Source organism: Cinclus cinclus, chromosome 2, assembly GCF_963662255.1.
Source record: "Cinclus cinclus chromosome 2, bCinCin1.1, whole genome shotgun sequence".
NCBI lineage: Eukaryota > Metazoa > Chordata > Aves > Passeriformes > Cinclidae > Cinclus > Cinclus cinclus.
In genome coordinates this window covers 85,830,439-85,856,949 of record NC_085047.1, presented here as the reverse complement: position 1 = coordinate 85,856,949, position 26,511 = coordinate 85,830,439, and the positions used below count along the sequence as shown (strand labels likewise).

The following is a 26,511-nucleotide window of genomic DNA, read 5'->3' as shown; positions in this document are numbered from 1 at the left end:
AAGTTTAATTATTTGGATTCATAAATCCAGAAGACATGCGCTTGCTTAAGGCAGAATAAACACCAGGCAGTCTCACTTGGATTTACAGTTGCTTTGAAGTTGTGTTTGCTTTTGCAAAACTACCAGCATCATTTTCTCAGCTTGCTATCCCAGAGCTTCAACTACATTTTCCTATCATCCTCTGGGAGACATCCCCACCCTGTGTGTAATGTAAAGGAGACTATATATTTCCATATTTCATTTTATTGGTACACCTTTCTCATATTTGTAGACAGCAAGACCTGAAGTTCTTCAGTGCTCCAGCAAGCAAGACTAGTAGGCAAGCTACTGGAAGCTTTGCTTAAGTGGAAGAGTGTTTTTACAAAATTTGGTATGACAGTGAATTATACCATGTCTCCATCAGTACTTCTACCCTGATAGCAAAATAACATCATTCTAGACTACACCTATAGTTTCAGCTTTCAATGTGACTATGCCTAATTATCCTGCAGGGGTATCAGCTGCAGAGCTGGACCTTGTGGTTGTCAAGTGTGGGATAATTGGAGTTTGAGGCTTCTCAAGATATGGCACAAGGTTTGCAGCAGGAAGACAGCTGCCTGCTAAAAGTACACGCTCTTATCCCACTGGAGGTTTATCTAGATAACCAGAAAGGAGATGGTCAGCTGCCATACCAAGAAGAATGGCGTGGCTTTTTCCTGTCAGAGCTTGATGTGTAGTAAGGAAAGGAGGCACAAAGTCAGAAAACTTAGAGCTTCTTAGAACACAAAACATGTTTGCATGGGTCATATCGTATATGTGACCCATCACAATAGAACATATCTGGATTGGGGTAAATTCATGCTATTCCTAATGTGACAGACTTTTCCTGAGGAGGTTAAATCACTGGTTGCATTTAACTGGAGGTTAAATGCAGGTTGCACTGGTTTGGGATGGGCTCCACAGGAACACATTTGTTATCCTCTTGTGTCTTAAACCCCTGGCTGTAACCATCCTGCCCTTGCACAAGAGTCTTTTGTAGATGAGCTACTCTCCCTTCGCCTTCTGCTCCTGGCCTAGCAGTGACACAGCTCTCTGTCTTGTAGCCTCTCAATAGATCCTGTGAGAAAGGATCTACAGCCAGGAATCTTCCTCCCAGTCAGGGACTGGCCCCATGCTGTGCTCGTGCCTGCCTGAATGCTCTCTTCTCACCAGCTGGCCTGGGATTGGCACCACCCTTCCCTGACATGGTTTCAAAAGAAAACAGTCTCATGAAGTTATGCTTAGGTATACCTGTGAGATCTGGAGTTTTGGCACCTTGTGGCCTTTGAATTGCAGGTATCTTAAATGAGGAGCTGCTGGACTCCTGCAGCATAGGAGCCCCCAGTCCTGTTCCAGTGCATGTGTTTTAGCACCCATTAAAGGCTGCAATTCACAGCAGAGGTGTTGAAATATTTTTGGACTCCCCTGCCCCGCAGGCCAGGCAGAGGAGAGAACCAAAGCATCTGAATTCTTGTTAAGCCTTACAGGCCTAGATTCCTTTGTGATTGCAATTTCAGTGAGTTTGGTTACAGTACACACATTGGGAAGCATCTAGTCAGGATGAATTAATGTGTATCATCATCATCAGAAAACAGGACAAACCCAGTTATCCTGGTGGCTGGGATCATTGCAGAGCCAGGGAAGTGCTGAGTGAGGATACATCTAGATCATCCCTGATAAAATAAAAAGTCTAATGCTGTTGTTAGGAGCTTTTTTTTTGCATAGTTAGTTTGCATGTTAGGAGCATTTTTTTGCATGCTTTTGCAAAGTAACATGGGTAAGAATAAAATTTTCTTACAATCCCAAATCTACCTAAATAAATCCCACATTCCCTTGAGATAATCAGCAAACGAAGAACGCATACCAGATACGCATTTAAATAAAGGAGGGCTTTCTGCATCACTTTTTAAAATGGACCCATCTCCTCCTGCTTCTCTTCTCCAGATATGGCTTTGAAATTATTTACAGTACATTGTGAACTTGTAATCATCTCAGATATAATGAAGTATCTCAGCTCTAAAGGGAAGGTGAAATTCCATGACTTTTTGTAATGCAAATATTTTGAAATAGGAAATACATTCCTCTTTAGCCTTTTAAAGCAGATCATGACATGTAATTACAGTAATTTTACTTCAGAGCTACAAATACAAGCATAAGGAAGGCATGTGGGCAGTTCTACATGGCTAACAAAGGATGAAAAATTTGTAGATTCTCAACTTCCCAACCCAGGATCAGCTTCAGCCCTGGATACAGCAGCCACTGTCAGATATGTGACAAAAAGATTTCAAATTATCATTGTCTTCCTAGTGACAGTAGTTAATATTTTTTTTTTCTCAGAAGGTTATCCACTGTATAATTACTCGCCTCCCACCCAGTTACGAAATTCTGCCCTGTTCTTCATCTGAATCTGCCTGAAACCATCTTTTAGGCACCTTTTGTGAGTAGCCCAAGAGATTTACCCTGGTTTTGTATTTCCACATGCAAGTGTCTGTACTCAGCTGAGCTATGTCTCAGCTTTTTGTCAGTGAGTTGAATAAGATGAGCTGCTTAAATTTCAAATCATGACTGTTTTCCAGTCCCTGGATGTACTTGTAACCTTTTGAACTTTCTCCCTCTCTCTGTCCTCATTATTTCTATGTATTTACTGAGGTGTGGATGAAAAGCCCTAAACAGTCAGAGCAAAGATGTATCTAGCCTAGTGCCCTGCCTTCCACATACCACTCAGTAACATTAACAACAGTGCAAAGAAGGTGTTGCCTTCTTCCCTGCTACCTGATCTAGCATTCAAGTGAAGCTCATTGTGCTACACACAGGCTCTTAGCCAGAACTGAGACCGTTTCCCATTTAATTCTTGACATTCCTGGTTTTATGGATACTTGGACCACCTTACCATATTTCTTGCCCTTGCAGTGCCCCTGAAGCTCATGTTGACCCACTTCCTACGACCCAATGCCTATGAATATTTTGGAAGTCCCCCATGGAGCTGCACCTTTCCAAGACAGCTCACTTACTCTAGCAAACAAAACCCACAGTCTGATAGAGTGAGCACACACCCTTCCACCTAGCCTGTTGTCCTTGACTCTCCAGTCCTGATCTGGAAAGCTGGCATGTATTGTCTCCTGAGCTAGGATGTTAGGTTTTTTCCAGAAAGAAACATTCTGCATTCCCACCTTCCAAGTTAAAAAGTGAAGAAGGTGAGTTATTAATATTTGACTTCAGACCACTTCCAAGCCTACCTGCTTTTCACCTTCCATTTAGAGAGTAAGCCTTGCCTGCTTCCCAGAGATTTTAGTACAATATGCTCTAGCCTACTGTAACATGCTTGCAGGAATGTGACCTGAAAGCTTTCAATGCTAGAGGAGTTCTAAAAAGTGTGAGAGCTACTTATATTAAATAAAATATAATTAAATATAGACTTGTCTCCTGGGGTTTTTGAGGCCATCTGCAGAGAAGGCTTAAAGTCTAAACCCAGCATTGACTGTCTGTAAAAGAAAACCAAGATTCCCTTATAATACTATGATCACTCTGGGTGTTAGAGCATTAAAAGTTACAGCAGCATTATAGACGAATAATGATTTGGCAGTACTGCAATCACATTTAATTCCTAGGACCTCTAAATGAACACGAGAGAAATCACAAACACATCTGCAGATGTGCAGGCATTTTCCCACTACCACCCATTCTGCTATGCACAAACACTACTCTCTCCTTGCAGCTCCCTGCCACATTCCTGCTCTCCTTCATGCATTCTCACCCCTGTACCCTGTGTCTGCTCTTCAGCATCACAGGCACAGGCAGGAATGTTCCAGCTTCCTTTATCCACATGCAAGATATATGCCCTCACCCACACGTACATATACCAGTCAGTGCATACACACCAGACCCTGCACTTGCTCGTGGCATCACTTAGAATTCCATCCTGGAGACAGGACAAGACACAGAGGGTCCCTGTTTTCCTGGCATTCAAGGTGTCTGAGTCCTTTTGAGGGAGAACTTCAAATACTACAAAATACCTTTTGCAGCTTGCTGGGATTTAGGAACCACCAGTGAGGTGAGTATAGGTCTGAGCTGCTCTTTCCCAAATTGAGTGGTTGTGATGGATTATATTTATACCTCCACTGTTCCAGCCTTTCACAAACCATCCCACGCATCTCTTATATTAGAAGGCTTCAACCTAATACTTTTTTGAGCTGGGCGTATGGGACCATGATTATATCATCTTTATTTGTTTTTCTCCATTCACTCTCACTCCTCCATTCTTCTTTCTCCCTGTCATTATCATTTAAGGATCCACTAAGATATTACACAGTGGTTTTTACTCCTTACTCTCTTTTTTTCTCCCTGTTGGCAGATGCTTATCCCAATTCTGAAGTGATCTATGTATGGACTAACAGCACCACAACATCTGTGGTGGTGGCTGAAGATGGTTCACGACTTAACCAGTATCACCTGATGGGACAAACCGTGGGCACAGAAAACATCAGTACCAGTACAGGTAGGGGGAATATTCCCATCCCATGGTTTCCTGATGGCTGGAGCAGGAGGGGAGACTCACAGGTTCTGGTCATATTGCAGTAAGGCTAGGGAAGCACCTGTGGGATGTGGAGTGCTACGGAGATCTTGTGCAGGTTCATGGCCACTTAGCTGAGGTGTTTTAACACTGAGAGGGTTAAATGCTGTCTCTTAGGTACATCGCAAGGCTGTGGCTAAGTACAGATCCAAGATCCTGCTATTTACAGGAGTTCCAGAGAAACCTCATGCAGTTTCTTGGTGATTGTCCTCGCTGAGGCTGCCAGCGCTGTCGCTGTCTTATTTCCCCGTGGGAAGAACCACCCCGGCAGGCAAACACCACCCACGCATTTGATCCGTTTCAATCATCACTTTAAAATGATTGCTTGGTGGAACCGCGTGGGAGGAAGGGAAAGGAATGGGGGCACGGGGGGGATGACTGTGGCATGGCACGGCTCGGCTCTGCAGCGTGTCCGGGGCACCACGTGGCTGGAGAGGAGGTGCAAACCCCGAGGATTCCCATTCCCTCTCCAGCTGGAAGCGGAGGCGCCAGATGTGGCAACATTAGGGAGGCAAAGCAGCTTTAATCCCAGGCCGGGCGTCCACGTGAGCCGTGCCCCCCTGGTTCTTTGGGCTCCCACGCAAGGGCAGCCCTGGGTGCGCGTTGGTGGGGGGGGAGTCCCGGGGGGGTCGAGGCCGGGACAAGGGATCACGTGCACTCGGTAGGACCAGGGCTTAACCAGGTTACACAATGCACTCGGCTGGAGAGCATTAGTGGCATCCAGCAAAGGGAGGGGGAAGAGGTGGAAATGAAACAGCCTGCCATGGAGAAAAGGGGGATTTCCACTGCTGCTGGTTTCAAGGGGCTCGGCTTGGGAAAAGGGGCAGCCTGTGGCAAAGCCCTACAGAATCTGCTGGTGATAAATGATGTCCCTGGTGCAAAATAATGGGTACAGTTGTAGATGACAAAATACAAAGTACAGATTAAATTAGGAACTTTTTAAGATCTGTAGGAAATATAGGAGACGTGAAAACAGGTACATGTACACTTGCACACAAAGGTAGTCAGACCAAAACATAAAGATGCATAAAACTTTGTGCCCCAACTGGCAGATAAAGAGGAGACATTTGAGCTTGCGGTTTGTGCACCAGAAAGGACACAAAGTGAGGGAAGGCTTGCCTTGGGCAGCCACTAAACTTGACTGCTATCTCCATCCTACAGAGATTCACCCCCTCCCTTGCCCGTTTCACGAGACACAAAGCTGATGCTAAGGCAAAGATTCATAAAGTCAAAAGAAACATACAAACAATAGTCACTTTTGCAGGAAAAGAATGAGTACACTATCTCCCATTAAAGAGTAAAGACACTTTTTTCCTTACCAGTTCACCATCATAGCCGCGTTGTTTTCTGCAATGAATGGCAACTCCCCTCTTGCCTTCATTGTTGCCAAGAAAAAGATCCAAAGGATGTACTGGAGCATCTCCTACAACCTCGTCCTGCTCCTCAGAGCAAGAAAACCATCCAGCCCAGGCAGTGAGTGCTCCAGTGTGTCAGCCTCAGGCCACTTCCAGTTTGCCGCTTTGCCTGTGAAAGTTCCTTGTACTCCTCAGCCCAAGGGAACACTCCAGACAAATCCCAAAGTTTCCACACAGTAAACACCTCCCTCACGTATTTAAGATTTATGCTAATAAATGCTGTGTTTCCAACGTCAAGATTTTATATTAATGTCCTGGGTTACATCTGGGCTGGCTGGATTCTGATTGCAGGGTGGATCACCAAGAGCGGGACACAGATTGTAACCGGGGATTAGCAAAATACAAAAATCCGATTTTGCACAGAGAAAGCATCAGTCAACGATGGATTTTCTGGACTTCATCAAGCTTGTAGGAGGCCAGTAATCAGCATTACTTACGAATGGCCATCGAAGGCATTTCTTCCTTCTGTTGAGTTGTTGAATTTGAAAAAGGAAAACCAAATAGCTATTGCATAATCCAAGTGCTTGGATCTTTTGTGGCTTTTATGACACACAAGTCAAACTACACATCCCTTGCAGTTGCATAGACAAAATGTTTGTGTATGTCATAGATCATTTATGCCCTTCTTTCTAGCAGACTTTTTTTAAAATGGAAGTGCCAGACCTGTACTGGTTCCTTGGGATTCTGCTGATTTGTAGGCAAGCTGCCTTTTGGCTGGCTTATCAGAAAAAAAATACCCTGGCACTCCTAATTGTCCAACCAATCTTGAAAATTGGAACATTTTAGCCATGGTGCAGAAACAACTCTGTCATGTGCCACCTGTTTGGTTTTTTGGCTGTTTGGGTTTTTTTGTTTTTTTTGAGGGTTTTTTGTGCTAACATGCCCAAATGTTATTCACCTGAAAGACATTTGACTACTCACAGTGTTTCCAACAGAACCAACATCTGTTATGTCCTGGTGGTAAAAGTGCTGAGAACAATCAGATACGAGATTTGAATCCAAGTGGATCTTGCTGCTTTCCACAAATGGTTGCCCAGTTATGTTCCCCATACCCAGAATTTCTCATAGCTAACTTAGGATCTGCAGTGGCACAAAACAAAACATAAACCCACTCTTTTGTATACTGCCAGCTGGCGCCTGAGCTCTGTAATATCCAAAGCCTAAATAATAAAAGAATCATTCAGCTCTTCATTTTGAACCAAATAATTCTGATTTTTTTCTTGAGACGAATATTTCCCTAGCATCACTATAAAAGGGAACATGCAATTTTTTATGGGCAAAAATATTCTGGATGTCAGCATAATCAGGGAGGTGTCTAATGTACCTAATGTCAGGATCTTGCCAGAACCATTGACAGAACTGAGTCCAGGTATGTCCAGTAAACAAACAATCCTGAGGGTTGGTCTCGCCTCCATAAAGTACTCAATTGAGTCTCAGCATAATGGCAATGGAATAATGTGTGTAAGATCTTGGAAAATCTGTATGTGTGATCGACAGAACTCTATCAACCAGATACAAAAAAAACCCAAAACAAAACAAAACAAAAGAAAAAAAAATCCACAAAAAACAAAACAAACAAACAAATACTAAAGCAGCTTTTAAAGCATAAAAAGCCCCTTAAGAGCAGCAGCACAGTAGCACAGCTCCATGAAGCAGTGCAGCCATTTCTGCTCTGGGGCTTTTCATTAGTACTAGATTTGTTTTTTGTTTACTAACAATGATTTGTTTTTTGCAGTGATGAGTGGACCCCATCAGGAACAGGATTCTCTTTTGAGTGCTACATAAACCTATAACAAAAATTAGCTCTTGCTCAAGAAAGCTTATGGTCTAAAGATAAACAGTGGCCTTACAGAAGTAAAAGGGAGCTTTGCTGCTCCAACAGAGCCAGTGTCTTGTTCCATAAACAAAAGGCCAACTCAGGCAGCTTTCAGCTTTACTTTAAGCAGCGGTCCTAGGGCATTAAAAGCCAAGCTGTGGGGTTTTCTTAAGCCCTAAATCTACTGGAGGAAGTATTCCTAGTAGAGACATCTTTGAAAGGCACAGCATGAGAAATCAAAGAATATATCAGCTGGGAGAAGAGCAAGTACAAAATCAAGATTCTCTGATTATTTCAGGTCTTGATAGGTTAAAGAAAATGATAAGGTAAAAATAAGCTGTGGAGGGCCGTCAGAATGTAGGCACTCATTTTCTGTTTCAAATATGAAAAAAAAGAGGGTCCTGTTGCTCTTCTGAAGTGGTATAGATTATTTTTTTTACTCCAGCTCAGAGAGCATACTGTCAAAATCAATAATGCACGTTGTCACTCTGCAGCGAGCAGGAAAACCGTGACTCAAACACATCCCAGTTCAGCAGCAACTGAGAAACAGTCTCACTACCTGAGATTACAGGCAGGCAGACCCTGCTGCAAATACCCCTTAATAAAGACCAAGTGGGGTTCCTCCTGAGACCACAGAATGTTCAGCTTCCCTGGTTCAAAATTGCACTAAATGGAAGGGAATTGGGCTTTTCTTTGAAGGGGTTTACTCCCCAGTTTCACAGCATTCTGTGTCCATTTCCACATCACTCTTCAGGGAAAGAGTTCACCAGAAACTCAGACTCCAGAGAAACATATAAAGGTTGAGGCAGGATGTCAGTTAAAGTATATCTGTGTTATTTCACTTTCTGTCTAAAATCCTCAGCATGAACAAGGTCTGTAAACTTGATGCAGAATAGCAGAGCTCTTGTAGCATAGTATATGAGTGCAGCTGTACCTGCAAAAACCCTTTTGCTGTAAACCTGTTCTCTGCTAATTAGCCATATTGTCAGTTAGAAGTAATCTGCCACACTAATAGCTTAGTAATGCTGACCACAGCTAAACTAAGGCTGTTCACTCAAGGCAGAATCAGTCTGTTGGATATTTTCCTTTTGTGGATGTTCTTTAGAGACTAACAGTCAAATCTTCCAACAGAGATTATAGGTATAATTGTTCTTGAAGGACAATATATATTTCAAAACAGGCATTACTCTGATTCATCAGAACCCAACTGAATGATGCTTGCTTTTAAATTACTTTGATATCAGTGAAGAACTGTTAGGGCTGGAAGGGATAGATTGCTTTTTATTCTTGCATTTTGTTTTTACTGTTAGTATTCCTAGGCAAATAGTGGCATGCTTTTAGCTAGTAAGCTTTTGGATGTGGGGAGCAATTGCCATCATGAATAACCTTCAGTAACAACTACATTATTTTCCAGAAACAGCCTGAAAGAACCAAGGGAGCAGTTACCACCAGGAATAGCCCTCTATATGGTTTTTCAGGAGCAATCTGAAAGAACTGGTTAAGGTTTGATTTTTTTCTGAAACATTAGGGAAGGTGACAGCTTGTCTGTCGATTTTTGAGTGCATTTATTTAGGCTTTTATTGAAATTCAGAGAAGCTGATAAACAACATATTAAGGCAATGCTGTGAATTTGGCATATGAAAAAGAAATGGAATTTAGCACTGCTGTGGCAGCTTTTAGGGAACTCTGCATGCAGGCAGTACAATATTCATTGCACAGCTGAAAAAGACAGGACACAATATCTATCCAGAAACAGATAATCTTTTGAAGGACCAAAGTGTACCAAATTCTGGGAATACTGCATGCATTGGAGGGATGCATTTTTTTTTTTCCTGGACCAGCAGTCTGAAGGATTTGGGTACTCAGATTAATAAAACATTCCAGGATCCCTATGCAAGGTGGCATTTCTTACAGAAGATTCTGGGACTGGCAATCCTTAAAAGATGGTGCAGAAGGAGTGTCTGGACCCATTTTCATGCTTGAAAACTGATGGCTTGTCTGTAACAGTTTCCCAAATCCTGCTGCTAAATCAGGTTTCTCAGAGTTGAGGGCCTTAATTGTTATTATGCTACAAGAGTTTGTAGGACTGAGTCAAAACCAAACAGTGTTGAGCCAGTGCCAGCAAACCAGATTTTTAAGCCTGTGAGCATCACAACATTCCAGCTGCATAGGAGGACTGCAGCTTTTCAGTGTAGTAGGAATAGCAGTCTGTGTCTTCTACTTTGGAGACTGAATGTGAAGACTGTGAGGAACCAGCAGCACCTCTGTCTCAAGTCTTGGTCTTCCACAGCACAGAAATCTGGGCATTTGTCATGAAATTAAGAATGGCTGAATGGTATCCTCAAATGGGGGGTTGGAGCTGGCCTTGTTCAGTCCCTAAATCAGTAAGCCTTCCTTATTTTACTCAAATGCATATTTTTTGTCTTCTAGGTGAATATACTATTATGACAGCACATTTTCATCTGAAAAGAAAAATTGGTTATTTTGTCATCCAAACGTACCTTCCTTGCATTATGACTGTGATCTTATCACAAGTGTCATTTTGGCTAAACAGAGAATCTGTCCCAGCTAGAACTGTCTTTGGTGAGTTTTTTTCTTTCTCCTAGAACACAGATAGGATCTTTGTGGTTTGTGGAAGTGATTTGCTGTAACAAAACCACAGTTCACTACTGTTTATTTCTGCTTGAGATGTTGCAAATGTTTTGTTTTTTTATTTTTTTTTCTTCCAGTTTAAACTCAAAATCAATTTAAAAGCCCTGTCCAGGGTGTTTTTTTAAAGTTATGACAGAAATTGGTCAGTCAGTTATGTGAAAATTAAGGCCAAAAGGTAGAAGAATCAGAGTAGTGTGATTTGTGTTGGTCTTTTTCCACTTGGGTGGATACTGGATGGTTTAGAAAAAAGGACATATGTATTATAATATTTAATGTATACCATAGGTAAACACTTGAAGCAGATATTGCTTCAAGACATTTTGTTTATCTTTTTGTACAATGTTTATCTGGGAAAACCATATACAGGTTAATTAGTGACAATTATCTGTATTACCATCAAACAAATAAATATGACTTTGCATTTAGAAAATGTATATTTGCTGAAGAAATTGTTATGGAAAAAACCTTTGGGGTGTCATTAAATTACTTGGTTTATGCCTAGAAGAATGCAGAAAATAAGCACTTTCTCAAGTGAAGGTTGATGAAATACAAGACTTTTACTAGATGAAAAACAAGAGGAGTAGGAGCAGTTTATTAAGTAAAACATTGTTCAGCTATTTTAAAGAAGTCACTCTTCTGTACCAGCCTTCTGAAGTCAGTTGGCAGCTTTGTTCCAAAATCAGCTCAGCAAGGTGTATGGAGAGAATACAGGTAGTAGCATCACTGTACTGACTGATTCTAGGTTTACAAAGCTGAAACTGAGAGTTCATTTTTTTGCTCTTGGGGAAATCTTCCTACAGATGAAAGCAGTGGCTGTTTTGCCATTTACTGTCATATGGGAAAGGAGGAGCTGCAGTCAAGGAAACCAGTAACAGTCAACAATTTTAAATATGCAATCTCTGTATAAGAAAACAAAATAAGTAATCCCACTTCATTCTGACAGTTATAAACCCTGGGCTTGTGTTACCCTGAAAATCCTTATTTAAATGCACTACAGCTAGAACTAACCAGAACTCCATAGAATAAAACATCTGAGGGTGAAGGCTTTTGTTTTTTCTTATTCTTTCAGACTGTGATATGCAAACACTGATTAACTTTGTGGGGCCTTCTAAGGTATCCTGCTGAATCGGGCCCTGCTCATAACTCATTCAGAATCCCATAAGGGTCAGCAAACTGCTCTCTAACTACTTTTTTTTTTTCTTTGCAGGAGTAACCACGGTCCTCACCATGACCACCTTAAGTATCAGTGCCCGTAACTCTTTGCCAAAAGTGGCCTACGCTACTGCAATGGACTGGTTTATAGCTGTTTGCTATGCCTTTGTCTTTTCAGCATTGATTGAATTTGCAACAGTAAATTATTTCACCAAGAGGAGTTGGGCATGGGATGGCAAAAAAGCCCAGGAAGCTGCAAAAATCAAGGTGCTTAACTTATGTTTTTTAAATACCTGAAATAAAAAGCACATATTCAGTTTAAATAACTGAATGGTCAATTTTCAGCTTCTTTGTGGAAAAGGTATTTAATTACCTTATGACATACATTTACCTTCCTGTAGAGAAAAATTTGCAAGGAAATATGGTGCCTTCCCTTCACAGAGATAGACTACCAGTCTCTATCATCTCTATGAAGAGGACTGCTTACAGAAGCACATTGGGCATTGAGTACATGGGCGTAGGACTTCATTGACCAGACTTTGGATAACAGCGGGCATACGCCGTGAAACATATCTCTGCAGAGCACTCCCTGTATGCTCTCCTAAATAAATAACCGTTTAGCTATAAATAAATAACCATTCACATTGAGCTCCATGAGTCAGGGTCCCACCACAGTAAAAAAGGGAACCAAAGACTGCTTCTGTCTTTGGACAGAAAACGCAAACTTTTGAGTTTCATGCTGAAATGAAACTTTTGGGATAAAAAGTACTCTTAGTAAATAATCTCCTACAGAGCTCATACCCACAGGCATCCCAAAAGAGCCTACAAAGAGGCCAAGCTGGCAGGGGGAATAAGCCCTCCCCCACAATCTTTGCAGCAGGTAGGGAAATGAGGCTCACATCTTGTCAGCATGCTGTCCATGGGGCAGCACCCTCTTCAGATGCAAGACCCCATCTCACTGATGAAAGAAGCTGCTAATGCACGTGCCAGGTGGGATGTGGGTCCAGCCAGTGAGTCTCAGCTTTCCCGTCAGGGAAAGTCGCACTTGAGTAAGGGCTACAAAATCAAGGCAGAAACATCTGTTTGATAGTCAGAGTCAAAATAGCCAACAGGCATCAACGGGCATGCTTGATTATGGTGCTCAGCTTTTTGGGTCAGCCTCTTGAGAACACGTTTCCACTTTCTGTTCTTGTGTTATAACTTTTTGTTCTTTACGCTGCAGAAAAAAGAGCGCAACTTGCTGGGAAATAAACCAACTAATACCTACAGCACTGGGAAGATGACTCCTGCACCAAACATGCCAAAGGACTCAGCCCCATCTGTCATCTCAAACACTACATCTGCTCCAGTGAAGCCTGCAGAAGAAAAGCCTGCTGAAAGCAAAAAGACTTACAACAGCATCAGTAAGATTGACAAAATGTCCCGGATAATTTTTCCAGTGCTGTTTGGAACTTTTAACTTAGTTTACTGGGCCACATATTTGAATAGGGAGCCTGTTATTAAAGGTGCCAATTCTCCAAAATAAACTGAAGTACTGTGGAGCCACATGTGAGCCATACTTACAAAGCAGATGCTACCAAGGAAAATTTGAGATCCAGATGACTTTCTACGTTTGGGCAATATTCTTCAGGAAGTTTTTTGCATGTTTAATAATATGTACAAATAATATTGCCTTGATTGTTTCTACATGTAACCTCAGATGTTTTGGAGACGATTATATTACTTACAGCAATGGATCTTTATAAAAGATCAGAAGACATTGAACATGGCTTCTTTGCTGCTGAGTATCTTGCATTGATAGTTTACAAATAAAATAAGTTATATTTTTTAACTGTTCAAGTGTACTACATATCGTGGTTTTTATACTTCAGATGTACAGTCATACAAATATGGGCTTAACATATATTTTACAGAAGAGCTCCACTATTGTCATCTGATAAGTTACTGAGTAACGCCAGTTGTAAATGTGCCAAATTATTAAGTGTAGGGCTATGTTTGAGCACCTTTACTAGTTACAGGTAGTGCATTACTCCACAGACAAAACTGCTCAGCCCAATTTTCATTGGAAGTTTGATACAATGCAGTAAATCCTAATGGGAACTATGATGATTTTCACTGCTTGAGACTCTAGTTTGCAGTGAAGTACCATAGGGATCAGGATGCTACTTATGTAAATAAAGATGACTGAATCTTGCCCTTAAATGAAAATGCGAAGTTTGTTTGGATTTTGCATTCCAAGGAATTCTCTCTAATGATTCTCAGTATTTATTCCAAAAATGAAGAATTATATTGCATGAAATTAACATAGATTAGGAACATACTTGTGCAAATAAAACTTCTGACAACAACAGTAGACATTTTTATCAGGCTAAAGTAAATTATGTTTGGACATTTTTCCAAGAAGATTGTGTTATATTAGCAGAGATTAGCAGAAAATAATTACAGTAATTCTGCAATAATTATTGTTTCCCACTGCAAAAAACAATCAGCCAACATTAGGAAGTGTGATCAGAACAAAAAGATGTGCTTCATGACAGCAAGGTGTTTCAGTGACAATATTGACAGAAAGGTCGTTGTACTGTCCATCTGAAACTTTTCTATAAAACGCCTTGCTGCTGACAATGTGTTTTGCTTTCACAATGAATGAGAAAATGCCGTCTGAGTTTTCAGCTCTTTCCTCCTTGGCATCCTTTAATTGTTCCAGAAGCTTTTGTAATTAAATCTTAATGTTTAAATAAAAAATGCATTCAACATTTGATTGCAAAATGTCATTCTTACACTGGTTATCCTTTAGAAAGACCAAAGGGCACACTACAGAAGCTGAAGAATTAACTGGAAAGAACACATGCACACACTTGATCACATCTGCACACATGACATATCCTCCCTGTTGCCCAGAAAGGGACATGTCTTAAGTGAACACAGTGAATCGAGTTGTAGAATTAGATGCAATCTTGCTATGGAGCAACAATCCCATGATCTTTTGGGGACGGAGTGGAGAGTTCATGCTTCACTTTGAGGTGAGGGTCTGGTGTGGGACTGGGGAATTGTTTGCCTTTTGTGTCTTCTCTTCAACCCTTTCATTCCTAAAAATTGCCAAGAAAAAAATATCATACATCTGTTGTTTTTGAAGTTTTTTTTTTTTTTTGATGCTGTGGAATGAGAAATTCATAAATTCTGGAGGGCAATAGAGAAACCATGGGACAGAACAAGTGACTGGATTCTGATAAAAAGGAGCAAGGGAGGGGGCACACCCATCTATTCAGTGCTAGCCTGAGCTGAGGATGTGGATCTCTGTTTTCATGTAGCCTGCCTGTGTGTCTTTGAGGAGCCAAACTCCTCCTTGTTCATCATCCCATTGGGGGATCCCTTTGGCCCTTCAGGGATCAAAAACCCTGAAAAATTACAGTGCTTATTGGAAGGCAAAACTTTATAGAATTCCCTTGACAATTTCTTCAGGTGAGAAACCTGAAGAATTACATGACTGAGTTTTGTAAATGAGAAACTCAGAGCCATCTTTGAGTAGCATCTTCTCCAGGCCAGCTCTGGAGTCTGCCCCAGGGGGTTTCTGTACTTGTTTTATCAGCTTACACCCAAGTCTGACTCTTACTTTGTATTACAGCATTATTTTCTGGTCTCTATTGCAGGACTCGGTGAAAGGATCTCTAAATCTGATCTATTTACTTACGTTGAAAGTCATCTTCAACAAATATGGGTCTGTCTGCAGCATGTGCTTGTACATGAACACTGGGTGTTCCATAGCTTGGAAGATGCTTCAATAAGCTGATACACTCCAGGCTGGAATACTTAAATGCTATTGCCTTGCATTATATACTGCCTCACAATTTAAATCTCTGCACAGTCAGTGGAACTCTTTGTGTGGGAGATCACTACTCACTGAGATGGTGTCTGAACTGTGGGAGACAGGAGCATTTCCCAGGTCCTGCTCTAGAAAACACCACGGCCTTGTCCTGCCCCAGGCCGGGGTGGTATCTGCATGTGTGTCAACCTCTTCTGGTATCCCCTGGAAGTAGCTTGGACTTTCAGGAATGGAGTGAGCTGTGTCACTGTCCCCAGCATGGGTGAACTAGGGACCCCCCAGCACACAGCTACTTCACTCCTTAGTCATGCCCAAAGGGAGTAATAAATAGGAATTGTTTCTCATTGAGTTTTTCATGTATGCTTTCATGAAAAAAAAAAGAGTTGAGAGAAGTGAATTACAACAATTCAGCACTGTAGGAGAAGTGTGTGCAGGCTGCTGCCAAATTTCCTTCCTTGCATCCGTTAAGAATGAAAGAATAAGTCAAATACAATTGAAGAGATTTTAAATTTCTGATATTTGAGCTGTGCCAGCTTACTTCAAGGATGAATTTAAGCAACAATGTATTTTCTAAAGCAAAACCTCTTCTGTTATCTTGAGTTGTGTTCTGCTTTTTTCTAAATTGAATGTGCCCTCTGGGGGGTAACCGAACATATTTATACAAAACTGAGGAAGTAATGATTTTATGAAATAATCTTGTCTTTCAAAAATTCTTGCTCAACATTGAAGTTAAACTTTGAAGAAAAAGTAATGAAACAGTTTTGTTCTTCATTTTATGCAGAGAAGATGAATGTAGCACTTGCAGATTTTTTAAATCTGGAGATAAAGCTCTTTGTAATAAGGATGTATTTCCCCTAATACCCTTGCTTCTCAGTTTGGAATTGACACTGGAATGATAAAATTGCTTGAATCCTTCCTGACCTTTTGTATGTTTTTATGTCATGACAAATATGTAAGTATGGTCATTGCATGGTGACTCTCAGATGACATCCTCACTTTACCAGTTTTGCATCTTCCACTGTGTTGTTATAGACATTTGTTCAATTTTGAGAAGATAGAAAGATGGAAAGTTAAATTTTATGAAGCCCAAAGGACTTCTGAAGGATCTTCCAAGGATTACTCCTAATTTAGACACAAGTGTAAGTGTCCCATTCTGTAATGCATTATTTCATTTTCAGTGCCATCTTCAAAAGCAATTATCACTTCTTACAATCATAATGTCTTAAAAGTTGCTGCTTAAATTAGTCCCTGGCTGAAAGCTAAGTTAAAAGGAAGAATATTGATTGAAGATAACAATCTTTCAGTTAGATGAATTTTGAGAGTTTTTGAGAAATTTAGACAGATTACAATGGACTGGACCAACAATGACAGGCTGGATTTATAGGTAGGAAAATTACTACACAGAAGGCAACCCTCCACTAAAACTTAACACATATATAATAATACATGTTGGAAACAGCCACCCAAAGCAGTTTTGGCCTCAGTTCTTCATTCACTGGGGGCTGGTGTTTTTTATGTTCTCAGAACATCAGGGGTGGTCTGGCCCCCAGAGGAGCAGCCCTGCCTGCCCTGGATGCCCATGCTTCTGCTAGAAGTCTACACAGAGCTGCTGAAAAGCTGCAACATGGCAGCACCAGGAGGGATTCTCTCTATCCTGCCCATGAGCCAGAGAGCAGAGAGCCCTGTGCTGAAGGACAGAGATGGGAGCACACAGAAAGTGTCGGGACCTTTGAGGTTCAACTTCCGACCTAAAGGCTCCAGCAGGAGCAACAGAGACCTTCAGTCAGAATAAACTGGTTCAAGCCTCTTACAAATCTCTGATGTCAGCTGGAGGGCTCCAGGTGCTGTAGGAGATGGGTTTCAGGTCCTTCCTTCTTTGCCTCAGAGCAGCCCCAGTTCCCTTCTGTGCTTCCCATAGTATATAGGTAGCCCTGGGGTGCCAGGAAAACCACCAGTAGGGCTCTCCTTCAACACTGAATCTCAGAAAAGTTCAGGTGCCCAAACTGTTCAGCGCTTGAGACAGGGCTCCTGTTCCAGCAAGTGAGGAATTTGATCCTTGAGTCCCATTCCTTTCCTCAGCACTTTCCCCCTAATTTATGCTAACCAGCTCCCTGCACAGCTACTTTCAGGGGCTCATACTTCCCTCCTGCACAAGACATACCACAGAGGTGTCCCTCACGTTGAGAAGATAGTCACCTTCTGCAGAAATGCAACGAAAGGTATGTCAACATGTGGATGCATTTTGTTGTGCTGGAGAATATTACTGAGAATATAAACATTTTACTGTCACTACATGGCTTGATAAAATGTTCTTTTGTTAAAACCTGTGTTGGATGATCATGACCCTTACCTCAATATACAATTTGAAAGGCTCAGCAAAGGCAGAGTATGCTTAAAAGTAAAATCATGTGAGTATGAAGAGGAGCAGAAGTGACTGGGGCACGAGGTGTAGTGGAGAGCGGTGCTAAAGTATCCCTCTGGCATGCAGCTCACCGAGGACAACCGAAAGAAAACCTTAAACATCACCTTTTCTTTTTTCTTACAGCCTGAGGAGAAGGAGTCAATAATCAATGAATCATATTGCTCCGATCGAACCTTGGGGATGGATTTCTGACACCCTGCGAGGAAAGAGGGGACACCGTGAGGATCTTTCTCGAGGTTTGAGCGACTCGATGACCATAGAAAGCTCCGGTCAGGGCGCAGGGGTCTCTGCCGCCGGCTGGAAGCAGCGCGGGGTGGGGGACCCGGTCCTATCCCTGGCGCTTCCCGCTGCCGCCGCCAGAGGATCCCGCCACCGCGGTAGGATGCGGTGAGGGCGGGATGGGGCTGGAGGGCGGGATGGGGCTGGCGGGCGGGGAAGAGGCGGAGCGGAGCCCGAAGGAGCCGCCGCGCCGGCGAAGCCACCCCGGCTCCCTCCCCTCTCGCCCGGGGGTCCCCCCGGAGCAGGGCCGCCGAGAGTGGGGATGCCGAGCTGGACCTGCCCTCTTCGTAAATCGCCGCAGGGGTGTCTCTCCTCCGGGTCTTTCTGCCACCTCCTACCCGGCTCTCTCGTGCCGCCGGCTCGGGCCGCCGCTGCCTTCTGCGATGCTGCAGCACCGCCCCAGCTGTTCCCGCTGCTGGGCTCCCCGGCAAGGGTGCCGAGGCCGGCTAAGCTTTGATTTATTCAAATTGAGTGTGTGTGAGAATATGCACATTTTTCTCTATATCCTGCGCACGGGAAACCCCTCCTTGCAGGACGGGCGCTTCCCGTCCTCGCTTTCCAAACGCGCGGGCGCTGCGAGCCGGGACGTGGGAACCGCGAGCAGAGAGCCCTGAACGATGTTTGCATAAGCAGCAGCCTTCAGGAAACCTTCCAGTGCCTGCGGACCGTCGCCGTGCGGCGGTGGCGGAGCCCGGTGCCGCCGGGACTTTGTCGGGTCGCTGAGATGCGGCGGCTCCTCTGCTCGCCCCGTCCCGCCCCAAGCGCCGCTGTTCCTGCAAACTTTCCAGCAGCGCATCAGCGTGCTGCTTGACCGCCAGCACAGCTATTCCTGGTGAAATCCAGGCAAGCCCCCTTCCCTTCCTCATCCTCTCAGGGCAGCAGGCGGCCTGGCCTCCGCCAGCATTCCTCTGCTGGTGGCGGAAAGGAGCACAAGCCTTGTAACAAATTACTCTTAGCAATTCATGGTAACTGCAATTAGCCAAAGTAAACACGAAAAAAACTGCTGTATAATCTAGCAAAGAGGCGTTTAGGTTGGAACTAAAAATCCAACAAAAACCCGAAAAGTAGAAAGAAAAGCCCTAAAGTGAATAACTGAGAGTTAATTGCCTGACTCACGACAGATTTTCCTTAAGCTGGGTTCTTCCCTCAAAAATTAACTTCTGGAACAGAACGCCCTACAGCCAGCTCTTCTAGGCATCATGTAGGAGTTATTCTAAAAGCAAGATTGCACCTCCCAGCAGATTTTTTTTTAATTAATGAAACAATTAATAACTATTCCCCCAATATATGGAAGTTATGTCTAAGGGAGAAGGAAACAGAGATTGACTCCCGAGATTTCTGATCACAGGAAAAGCAGTGACTGGCTATACCTCTGGCAGAGTTTTTTGCTTTCAAATTACCATTACGTAAGTGAAATTTTGTCAACTCCCATTCTGAAAACAAAGGGGAATATTCCAATTACCCTGATGCCCTGTGCAAAGCTCCACACACCTGAAGAGAATTGAAGTCGCTGAAAACCATACCTGTGCAGTTCCTAGAGGAGTAGAAAGACAAAAGTTGTCCAAACCCAAACTATTTTTGCCCTGCATACACTTGGTTGTTGTCTCATTTCCGAGTTCTCACGGCAGAAAAACCTAATTTACTCCAAAGTTCGCAATATACACACTAAGTCCATGTAACCTGGTCTACAGGATCGTGTAGAGCTCTTTTTTTCCATGTATGCATTTTCCTGGTATATCTTGTGCATATAAATGTGTGTCCATGCATTCATACAGTGTATGCAAACTTCTACATGCATCCTCCTAGGTACAGAGGCATACAGAAACACACCGCCTTGCGTTTGTCTATCTGTCCGTGTAAGCAGCCGCGCCGATTACATGGATCTGCGCCCGTGTGTACATCGGGATGCCCGTCGCTCCGACCATCCCGAGACCAGCACCCGGCCCCTCTCCCTCCGTCTGAAGAGAGCACCTCCAGCCCCGGGCAGCGGGGGGGCTTTCGGCAAGTGGTTGTGGGGTTTGGGCGTGAGGGCATCCCGCAAAACAGCAGGGGGATCCTTCCACCGGCCGCCCTGTCTGGGGCGTCGGGCTGGTGATGTCGGGGAGAAGTCCCGGCTGCCGGCTGACTGCGGCTGCCGGGTTTGCTGCTCCCCCTCTTGTGTGCGTGTGTGTGCGCCCGCTGGGGCGGGGGCAGGGTTCACTTCCCGGCTCCTCCAGTTGCCGGCGAGGCGGGAACCTGTTGGGCAGCGAGCGGGGACGAGGTGCTCTCCGATGCGGGGCGGTCCCCGGCAGCGCTCCGGTGCCGCGCTGCGGGGCTGGCTGCGGGCAGGCGCTCCGCGGGGGGGGCAAGGTGCGCCCCTTACCCCCGCCCCAGCCCCAGCCCCAGCCCCAGCCCTCCCCCCTCCCGTCCCGGCCCGGCTCGGCCCGGCCCGGCCCGGGCTGCTCCGCGCTGTGCAGCGCCCGTGGGGCACGGCCAGCGCCGGCCCGGGCAGCGGGAGAGGCCGCGCTGCTGCACTGGCTGCCGGCAAAGGGGCCGCGCCGCAGCTCCGTGCCCGCTGAACACCTGTCAGCCCGCGGAGCCTGATTTATACCTGGCTTTGGCAGCCTCTCCACTGGGAATTTCCCCCTCGTTCCGCTTCTTCTTTTGCTTTTTTTTCCCCTCTTCCCTCTCGCCTCCCCCCTCCCTTCTCGGAGCATTGTGGAAGAGAGTGTTTTCTTCAGGGTATTAAGCTGAGAATACAGAGGAGGAGAGGCTCAGACCTTTACCTCACTGCCTCGTTCTCCCTTCCATGTGAATATTCTGCAACGCTTCCTTCATCCTGCCGCACCTCTCACCTGGCCAGCGCTGTCCGGACCATGTCCGCTAAGCTTCTGCCGGTTTTCTTCCTCCTCTCAGTGTTCCACGCTTGGTAAGTCTGCGCTCCCCTCGCCTCCCTCCAGCCCCTCTCCTCTCTGCACTGGGGCTGCAGGGCTGAAGTCCCGTTTGCCGGAGTTCGCACAATTCGGCACTCGGGAGGAACAAGCGGGCTCTCCCCACCTCCTTCCGCGCCGTGCCGGGGCTCTATTCCCAAACACGGCTTACCCCGCTCCCATCCCGGGACCCGCCTGGCTCCTCGGTGTGCCCGGGGCGGTGGCACCGCCGCTGTCTCTTCCCGGCCCCTCGTGAAGCCGGAGGTCGCCGGCCCGGCACAAAGTTTCCCCTTCGGGCGGCTGCCGGTCCCCGGTGGGACGGCGGCTGGAGCTGCCCGGGCTCCCCTGGCGGCCCCGGCTTCCCCCCACGCCACCCCAGGGGATCCTCGGGCGGGGCCGGCGTGAGGAGGGACAGGGTGAGTAGCGGGATGCGTGATCCCCTGGTCCCCGCCTCGGGGCCGGGAAGGGTCTGCCCGGCGAGGGTCCAGTATCCACTGTTAGAGGCCAGAGGGACACAGCCCGCAGTGTCAACCCTGACCTTTTGGACTTCGGTCCTTTTGGTCGTCCGGGGCTCACAGAATAACCCAGGCAGAGGGGTCAGCTCAGCCCCCCTCTGCAGGATCCACCACAAACCAGGCTACAGGCATGCTCTGGGGCCTTGCCCTCTCCTATCTATCAGCCTGCCCCACACCTGAGTGGTGTCTTAGCTCCTAAATCCCCACAGAAACTAGAGGATGCTTCATGCCAGCCTTCACAGCAAGTGTGGGACACACCTATCGCAGGAAATAAACCCTTTCCTGACAACCTCTCAGAGTTTTCTAGACTTTCTCCCTTGCATTTTATGCACAGTCCCTTCTCTGTCGCCTCACAGAATCAAAACTGAGGAAGAGCTGGGGGAAGGCATGTAGCTTTTCTTCCTTCCCAGTTTGAGACTGGCTTGCCATCACCCCGTAGTTATTTCTCTGAATCCCAGAAATATGATAGGAATTGGCAGTCACCAGTAGGGTTACAAAAGAAAATTGCAACCTCAAGTGCCTTGAAGGTGCTTAATTATGTAGAGGCAAGCAATGGAAGGCAAATACTAACTTTTTAAGGAAGAAAGCAAAAAAGCTTGAAAAATATGCGTCTAGTGTATTAGTCTGATCCACTGTGAAACCTCTCCCACCTCCAGCCTAATCTAGGAAATAGGTAGGTATTTAAATGGTTCGGAGGTACTTTCTAGGAAAGATGCTGCTAGAGTGAGTGGATCTAAAAGGTCTGTCAGTGTTTACTTAGACTCTTGTTAGTGACTTTTTTAAAACAGCATTTCCCTGAAATGGGAATCACGATACTACCTGAACTCACTTCCCATTTCCAGGCACAGTCTGGATGCCTGTGGTAAAGTTGTGGTGGCTGCAGCAGAAAAAGATATATGATTTATCCTTCTTTGCTATCAGCAATTCAGCACCACTGAAGGGTTTCAGCTCAGAAATATCAACAATGTGTGTTCGGAGATGATGCCTCCTATGAGAATAGTTCTGTAACAGCTGTATTAAAACACAGGGTTTGTAATGAAAAAAAAATTCTCCCAGAATCCTTTTGAGTTTTTTTTTAATGCTCACTCGGTGAACTGTAGAAAGAAAAAAAAAAAAGTCAAGTTTTTAGAAAATACAGACCAATAACAGAAAAGTAGTTGTTGTCTATTCAAAGTTTCATCTTAAGTTATCTTTACTTTTACAACTCAGTTACATGAGCTCTCTTCAACAAAGGCTCAGGGTCTAGGTTTAAAAATTATTTTTATATAGAAATTGTGCCTAGAGCAATTGCAAATTGTGAGGTTGTGTTAAGTGATTCATGGTTAATCCTTAGGGGCATATTGGCTGTAGAGCAGTTTCAGTTTAAAGTTTCATTAAATTCTCTAATAGTGGTCTTCGAGCAATGTAAGGGTTGATGATGCTCTGTGGCTAATTTTTTATCTTCGTATCAGGTTTCTTTTATGTTCACAGAGTGTCAAGTCTTCTGGACATCTGAGGTATTTTAAAGGACACTAGTGTCATTACAGAGAAAAGGTGAAGGAGCGAAAGAAAGTTGCACTGATGTGTGTAGCACATCCCATGAACAAACAAGGCTGCTCCACTGCTTTGAACCTCACATAATTTTTGATATTTATGTAAAAATGTTGCAAAATGATTTCATATCCCCATGGCAATTGCAGGTTGAAATAATACATGATTCCTTCCACAGCTTCCATCACTGAGGTTATCTTTCCTCCTAATAACTTCAGCTCAGTCTGTCATGGATTTTTTCCAGTGAGAGGCATAAAACAGATTTGGTTTCTAAGATACCAAAAGATACTTCTTCAAATCAACATTTTAAAGTCCTTGCAAAAAAAGCTGCACAAATTAAATGTCTTGTGTGATAATAGCTCTAGATGTGATTTCTGGGGAAACTGTAGTTTAACCACATTTGCATTAATATACTCTTAAAATATACATAATCCACCTATTAAGAAATAAAGTTGCAACTGTTGTTGAGGTACTGTTTTTTAAAAAATTTACTAAAGCTCCAGGGAAATTCAGATTAATATATGCAATGTATTTGTGTGCTTGTGATAATCCATCTCAAATTCAAGAAGTGAGCTCTTAATTCTAAGCCTTGTAATACATTAAACTCTGAAATTCAGGCACTGAGAATATAATAATTTATTAATAGGATAAAATGATCAGGAAGCATTAACAGATCTGAATTTTTAATACTCTTATTAGCCTTTGTGCAAGAGATGAATCAGTTCTCTTGATGTATTAATAAAGTAATGCTGCAGATGTTCGCTCTTTGTAAAAGTATATTGTAAACTAGTCAGAATAGGTTCATTAAAACACAGGATATAAAATGATACTCTGATAGCTGTATTATCTCCTAGAGTATTAACTTTTTGAAAACACTTCCAGAAGTCAATTTCTAAACAACTCTCAGTCATGACCTATCCACAGATACTCAACAGTTGTTAATGGGAAAATCTTGTTGCACCTGTTGCATCCTATTTTAGTTATGTAAGATAATATCTATTTGTTTCATTTGCTTTGCAGTTCTAGAAAGGTTGAAGAGGATGAATATGAAGATGGAACAACTAACCAAAAATGGGTTTTAGCTCCAAAAACACAAGACACTGATGTGACTCTCATACTAAACAAGCTGTTGAGAGAATACGACAAAAAGCTGCGGCCAGATATTGGAAGTAAGTACTAAGCTCTGCACAAGTGAGGATAAGCTTTTCTGGGTGCAGAGAAGACATGTTACTATATTCTGGAAGTGTGCAGAAATACCTGGGGAAGTGTAGATTAATTTTTTTTGGCTGAAGTTAATTTCCAAGTCAGTATTTTAAAAATGCTACTTCTCACAAAGAATTCTGGTGGTAGCTTAGGGTCCTAAAACCTGTTTGGTTTGTACAGAGTTTGGGTAAGGACATAGAAGGGCTAGTTTCTAAGTATTCAGCAGGTCTTTGGCAGAGGAAGGAACACACCTATTTTGTCGTCCAGTCCATGCTGAAAAATCTCACACTTTGAGAAGCAAACAAAACCTCAGCATATTAACAACAAAAAGACTCAGCAAGAGAAGAATGTGGACCTATTATCTTCAAAATATGATCCTGAAAGTTACTTTCTTTAATGCTGAGAAGAAGGCGCTGGGATCTGCCTGTGTATAGGGCAACTCCAGAGATGATCTTCCACAAACCAGCAGACATCTTCAGAAGAAATCTTTTAGAATCTGTGTCTTGTGGTCAACACAACTACGTATATGTATAAAATTTAAATAAGAGCAGTAGGTACCTGTATATAACCATCTTGGGCTATTTTATTGTTTTAATTTGTATAATGAGGTTACAAACCAGTTGTGGGGTTTTTGTGGGGGTTTTGGGGGGGGGTGGGGTTTGGGTTTCTTTTGGTTTGTTTTTTTTCCTTTTTTGTTTTATTTGGGTTTTTTTTAGTGCTCCACCTATTGTAGTTATGCTATTTTACCCTGGTTTGCATCCCTAGAGCATAATGGTGGCAGCACAACTGCTGCTCAGTTTGTTCACAGCAAGTTTGTATGGCGGAAATCAGAGATAATTTTTCATTTAAATTTACTGTACCTTGCATTGCTTCAGAATGAACTGAGAATGGGGAATACTCAAAACATTCCCTTAATATAATTTGCTTTTCCTAAATATTTGCAGGGATTAGAGGGGGAATTCTTACCACTGATTATAAGTGAAACTATTGTTTGCTAATGGCACATGAATTGATACACTTCTAGGTGATCCTTTTGGCTCAGTTTAGAGGGAAGTAAGAGCCATCTGTATGTATTCAGCATTACAATTGCTAGTGTGTCATAGCTACACAATAATGCAGCAGTTGCAAAAAAAATAATATCCTGAGGTATGAAAGGAAGGGTCTGCTTGGTTCTTTTTTTTGTAGCTATTACTGTGATTTTCCATAGTATTTACAAAGATCTTATTTGATAGGTGCATCTGTTTTTATCACAAAGTGGCATTTATCTCTCTTTACTTAGTTTGTCATACTGGATTTAGTTACCCTTAGTATCTGACGGAGAGGTGCTTTAATGCACTTTACCACCCATATCTACATCTGGAAGACAGTCCCAGATAATTTTTATTTTTTATTATTTTGTGCACTGTGTCCTCAAATCACTGACTTAAGGCAGAGTGAGTTACATTATGCTTATGTGGGGCAAAGTAATCACTCAAAGTCTTCATGTCAGTTGCCATAAAATCAGTAGAAGTCAGACATAGCTTACAGCACGGGGAAGTAATGGTTACCAAAATAATTCCTTTTGTCTCTCCACATTTGGTAAATCCTGTTTTAGAGAAAGGAGTCAAATTACACAGCTCCTCATATATCAAACAGATTTAACAGTTTTCAACTACATCTATTTCTATCAAGCATCTTGGTCTTAGGTAATTTTTTGTCTTTGATAGCAATCTGGCTATTTCAGAACCTGAGCTGGGTGTTGTTCAAATGCTACAGAAGTTAGTTCATCTCTGCTTCCTCCCCTGGTTCCTCTTTGCACCTCTCCTACCTTTGATGCAGATAAATAACATTGCCCTTTTGAAGTTGCAGAGCTGTCGCATTTGGCAAGGAGAACACAAGGGGAATGCTGGAGAATCAGGCATTAGAGATAACTTCCCTGAATTGCTGGCTGGTGCCTCACATACAAGCACATCTTCCTTTCCATCTGGGAGCTGGTTGTCCTCCAGACAGAGTGGTTGACATGTCCTGACAACAGAATTGTCTTGCTGCCCTGAAGGTCTCAGTATTAATACAAATATTCTAAAGCATAATACCTACCAGTTAGAGCACAAGTCAACAAAAGGTAGTCTACCAGGTAACATAAAGCATACAAGAAAATGCATGTTTTGGAAATTAGAAGAGGCATGGAGTGAACCAGTAGAAGAAGCGAGAAGTAGCTGTCAGAATAAAGC

The 26,511-nt window shown here is 43.4% G+C and overlaps 3 protein-coding genes across 3 annotated transcripts in view; 2 read left to right on the top strand and 1 right to left on the bottom strand.

The window, feature by feature from the left end:
- Positions 1–6,008, bottom strand: part of GABRB3 (gamma-aminobutyric acid type A receptor subunit beta3) — a 194,764-nt gene extending 188,756 nt beyond the window's left edge. Inside the window, exon 1 of the mRNA XM_062487860.1 lies at positions 5,908–6,008. Coding sequence (XP_062343844.1) covers positions 5,908–6,008 — 101 coding nt within the window. The remainder of the gene's footprint in view (positions 1–5,907) is intronic.
- The window catches only part of GABRA5 (gamma-aminobutyric acid type A receptor subunit alpha5), a 53,737-nt gene extending 40,589 nt beyond the window's left edge, over positions 1–13,148 (top strand). The window contains exons 6-9 of the mRNA XM_062487864.1: positions 4,370–4,513; positions 10,250–10,402; positions 11,679–11,890; positions 12,846–13,148. Coding sequence (XP_062343848.1) covers positions 4,370–4,513; positions 10,250–10,402; positions 11,679–11,890; positions 12,846–13,148 — 812 coding nt within the window. The remainder of the gene's footprint in view (positions 1–4,369; positions 4,514–10,249; positions 10,403–11,678; positions 11,891–12,845) is intronic.
- A 7,851-nt stretch (positions 13,149–20,999) lies between these two features.
- The window catches only part of GABRG3 (gamma-aminobutyric acid type A receptor subunit gamma3), a 291,985-nt gene continuing 286,473 nt past the window's right edge, over positions 21,000–26,511 (top strand). Inside the window, exons 1-2 of the mRNA XM_062487859.1 lie at positions 21,000–21,052; positions 24,119–24,267. Coding sequence (XP_062343843.1) covers positions 21,000–21,052; positions 24,119–24,267 — 202 coding nt within the window. The remainder of the gene's footprint in view (positions 21,053–24,118; positions 24,268–26,511) is intronic.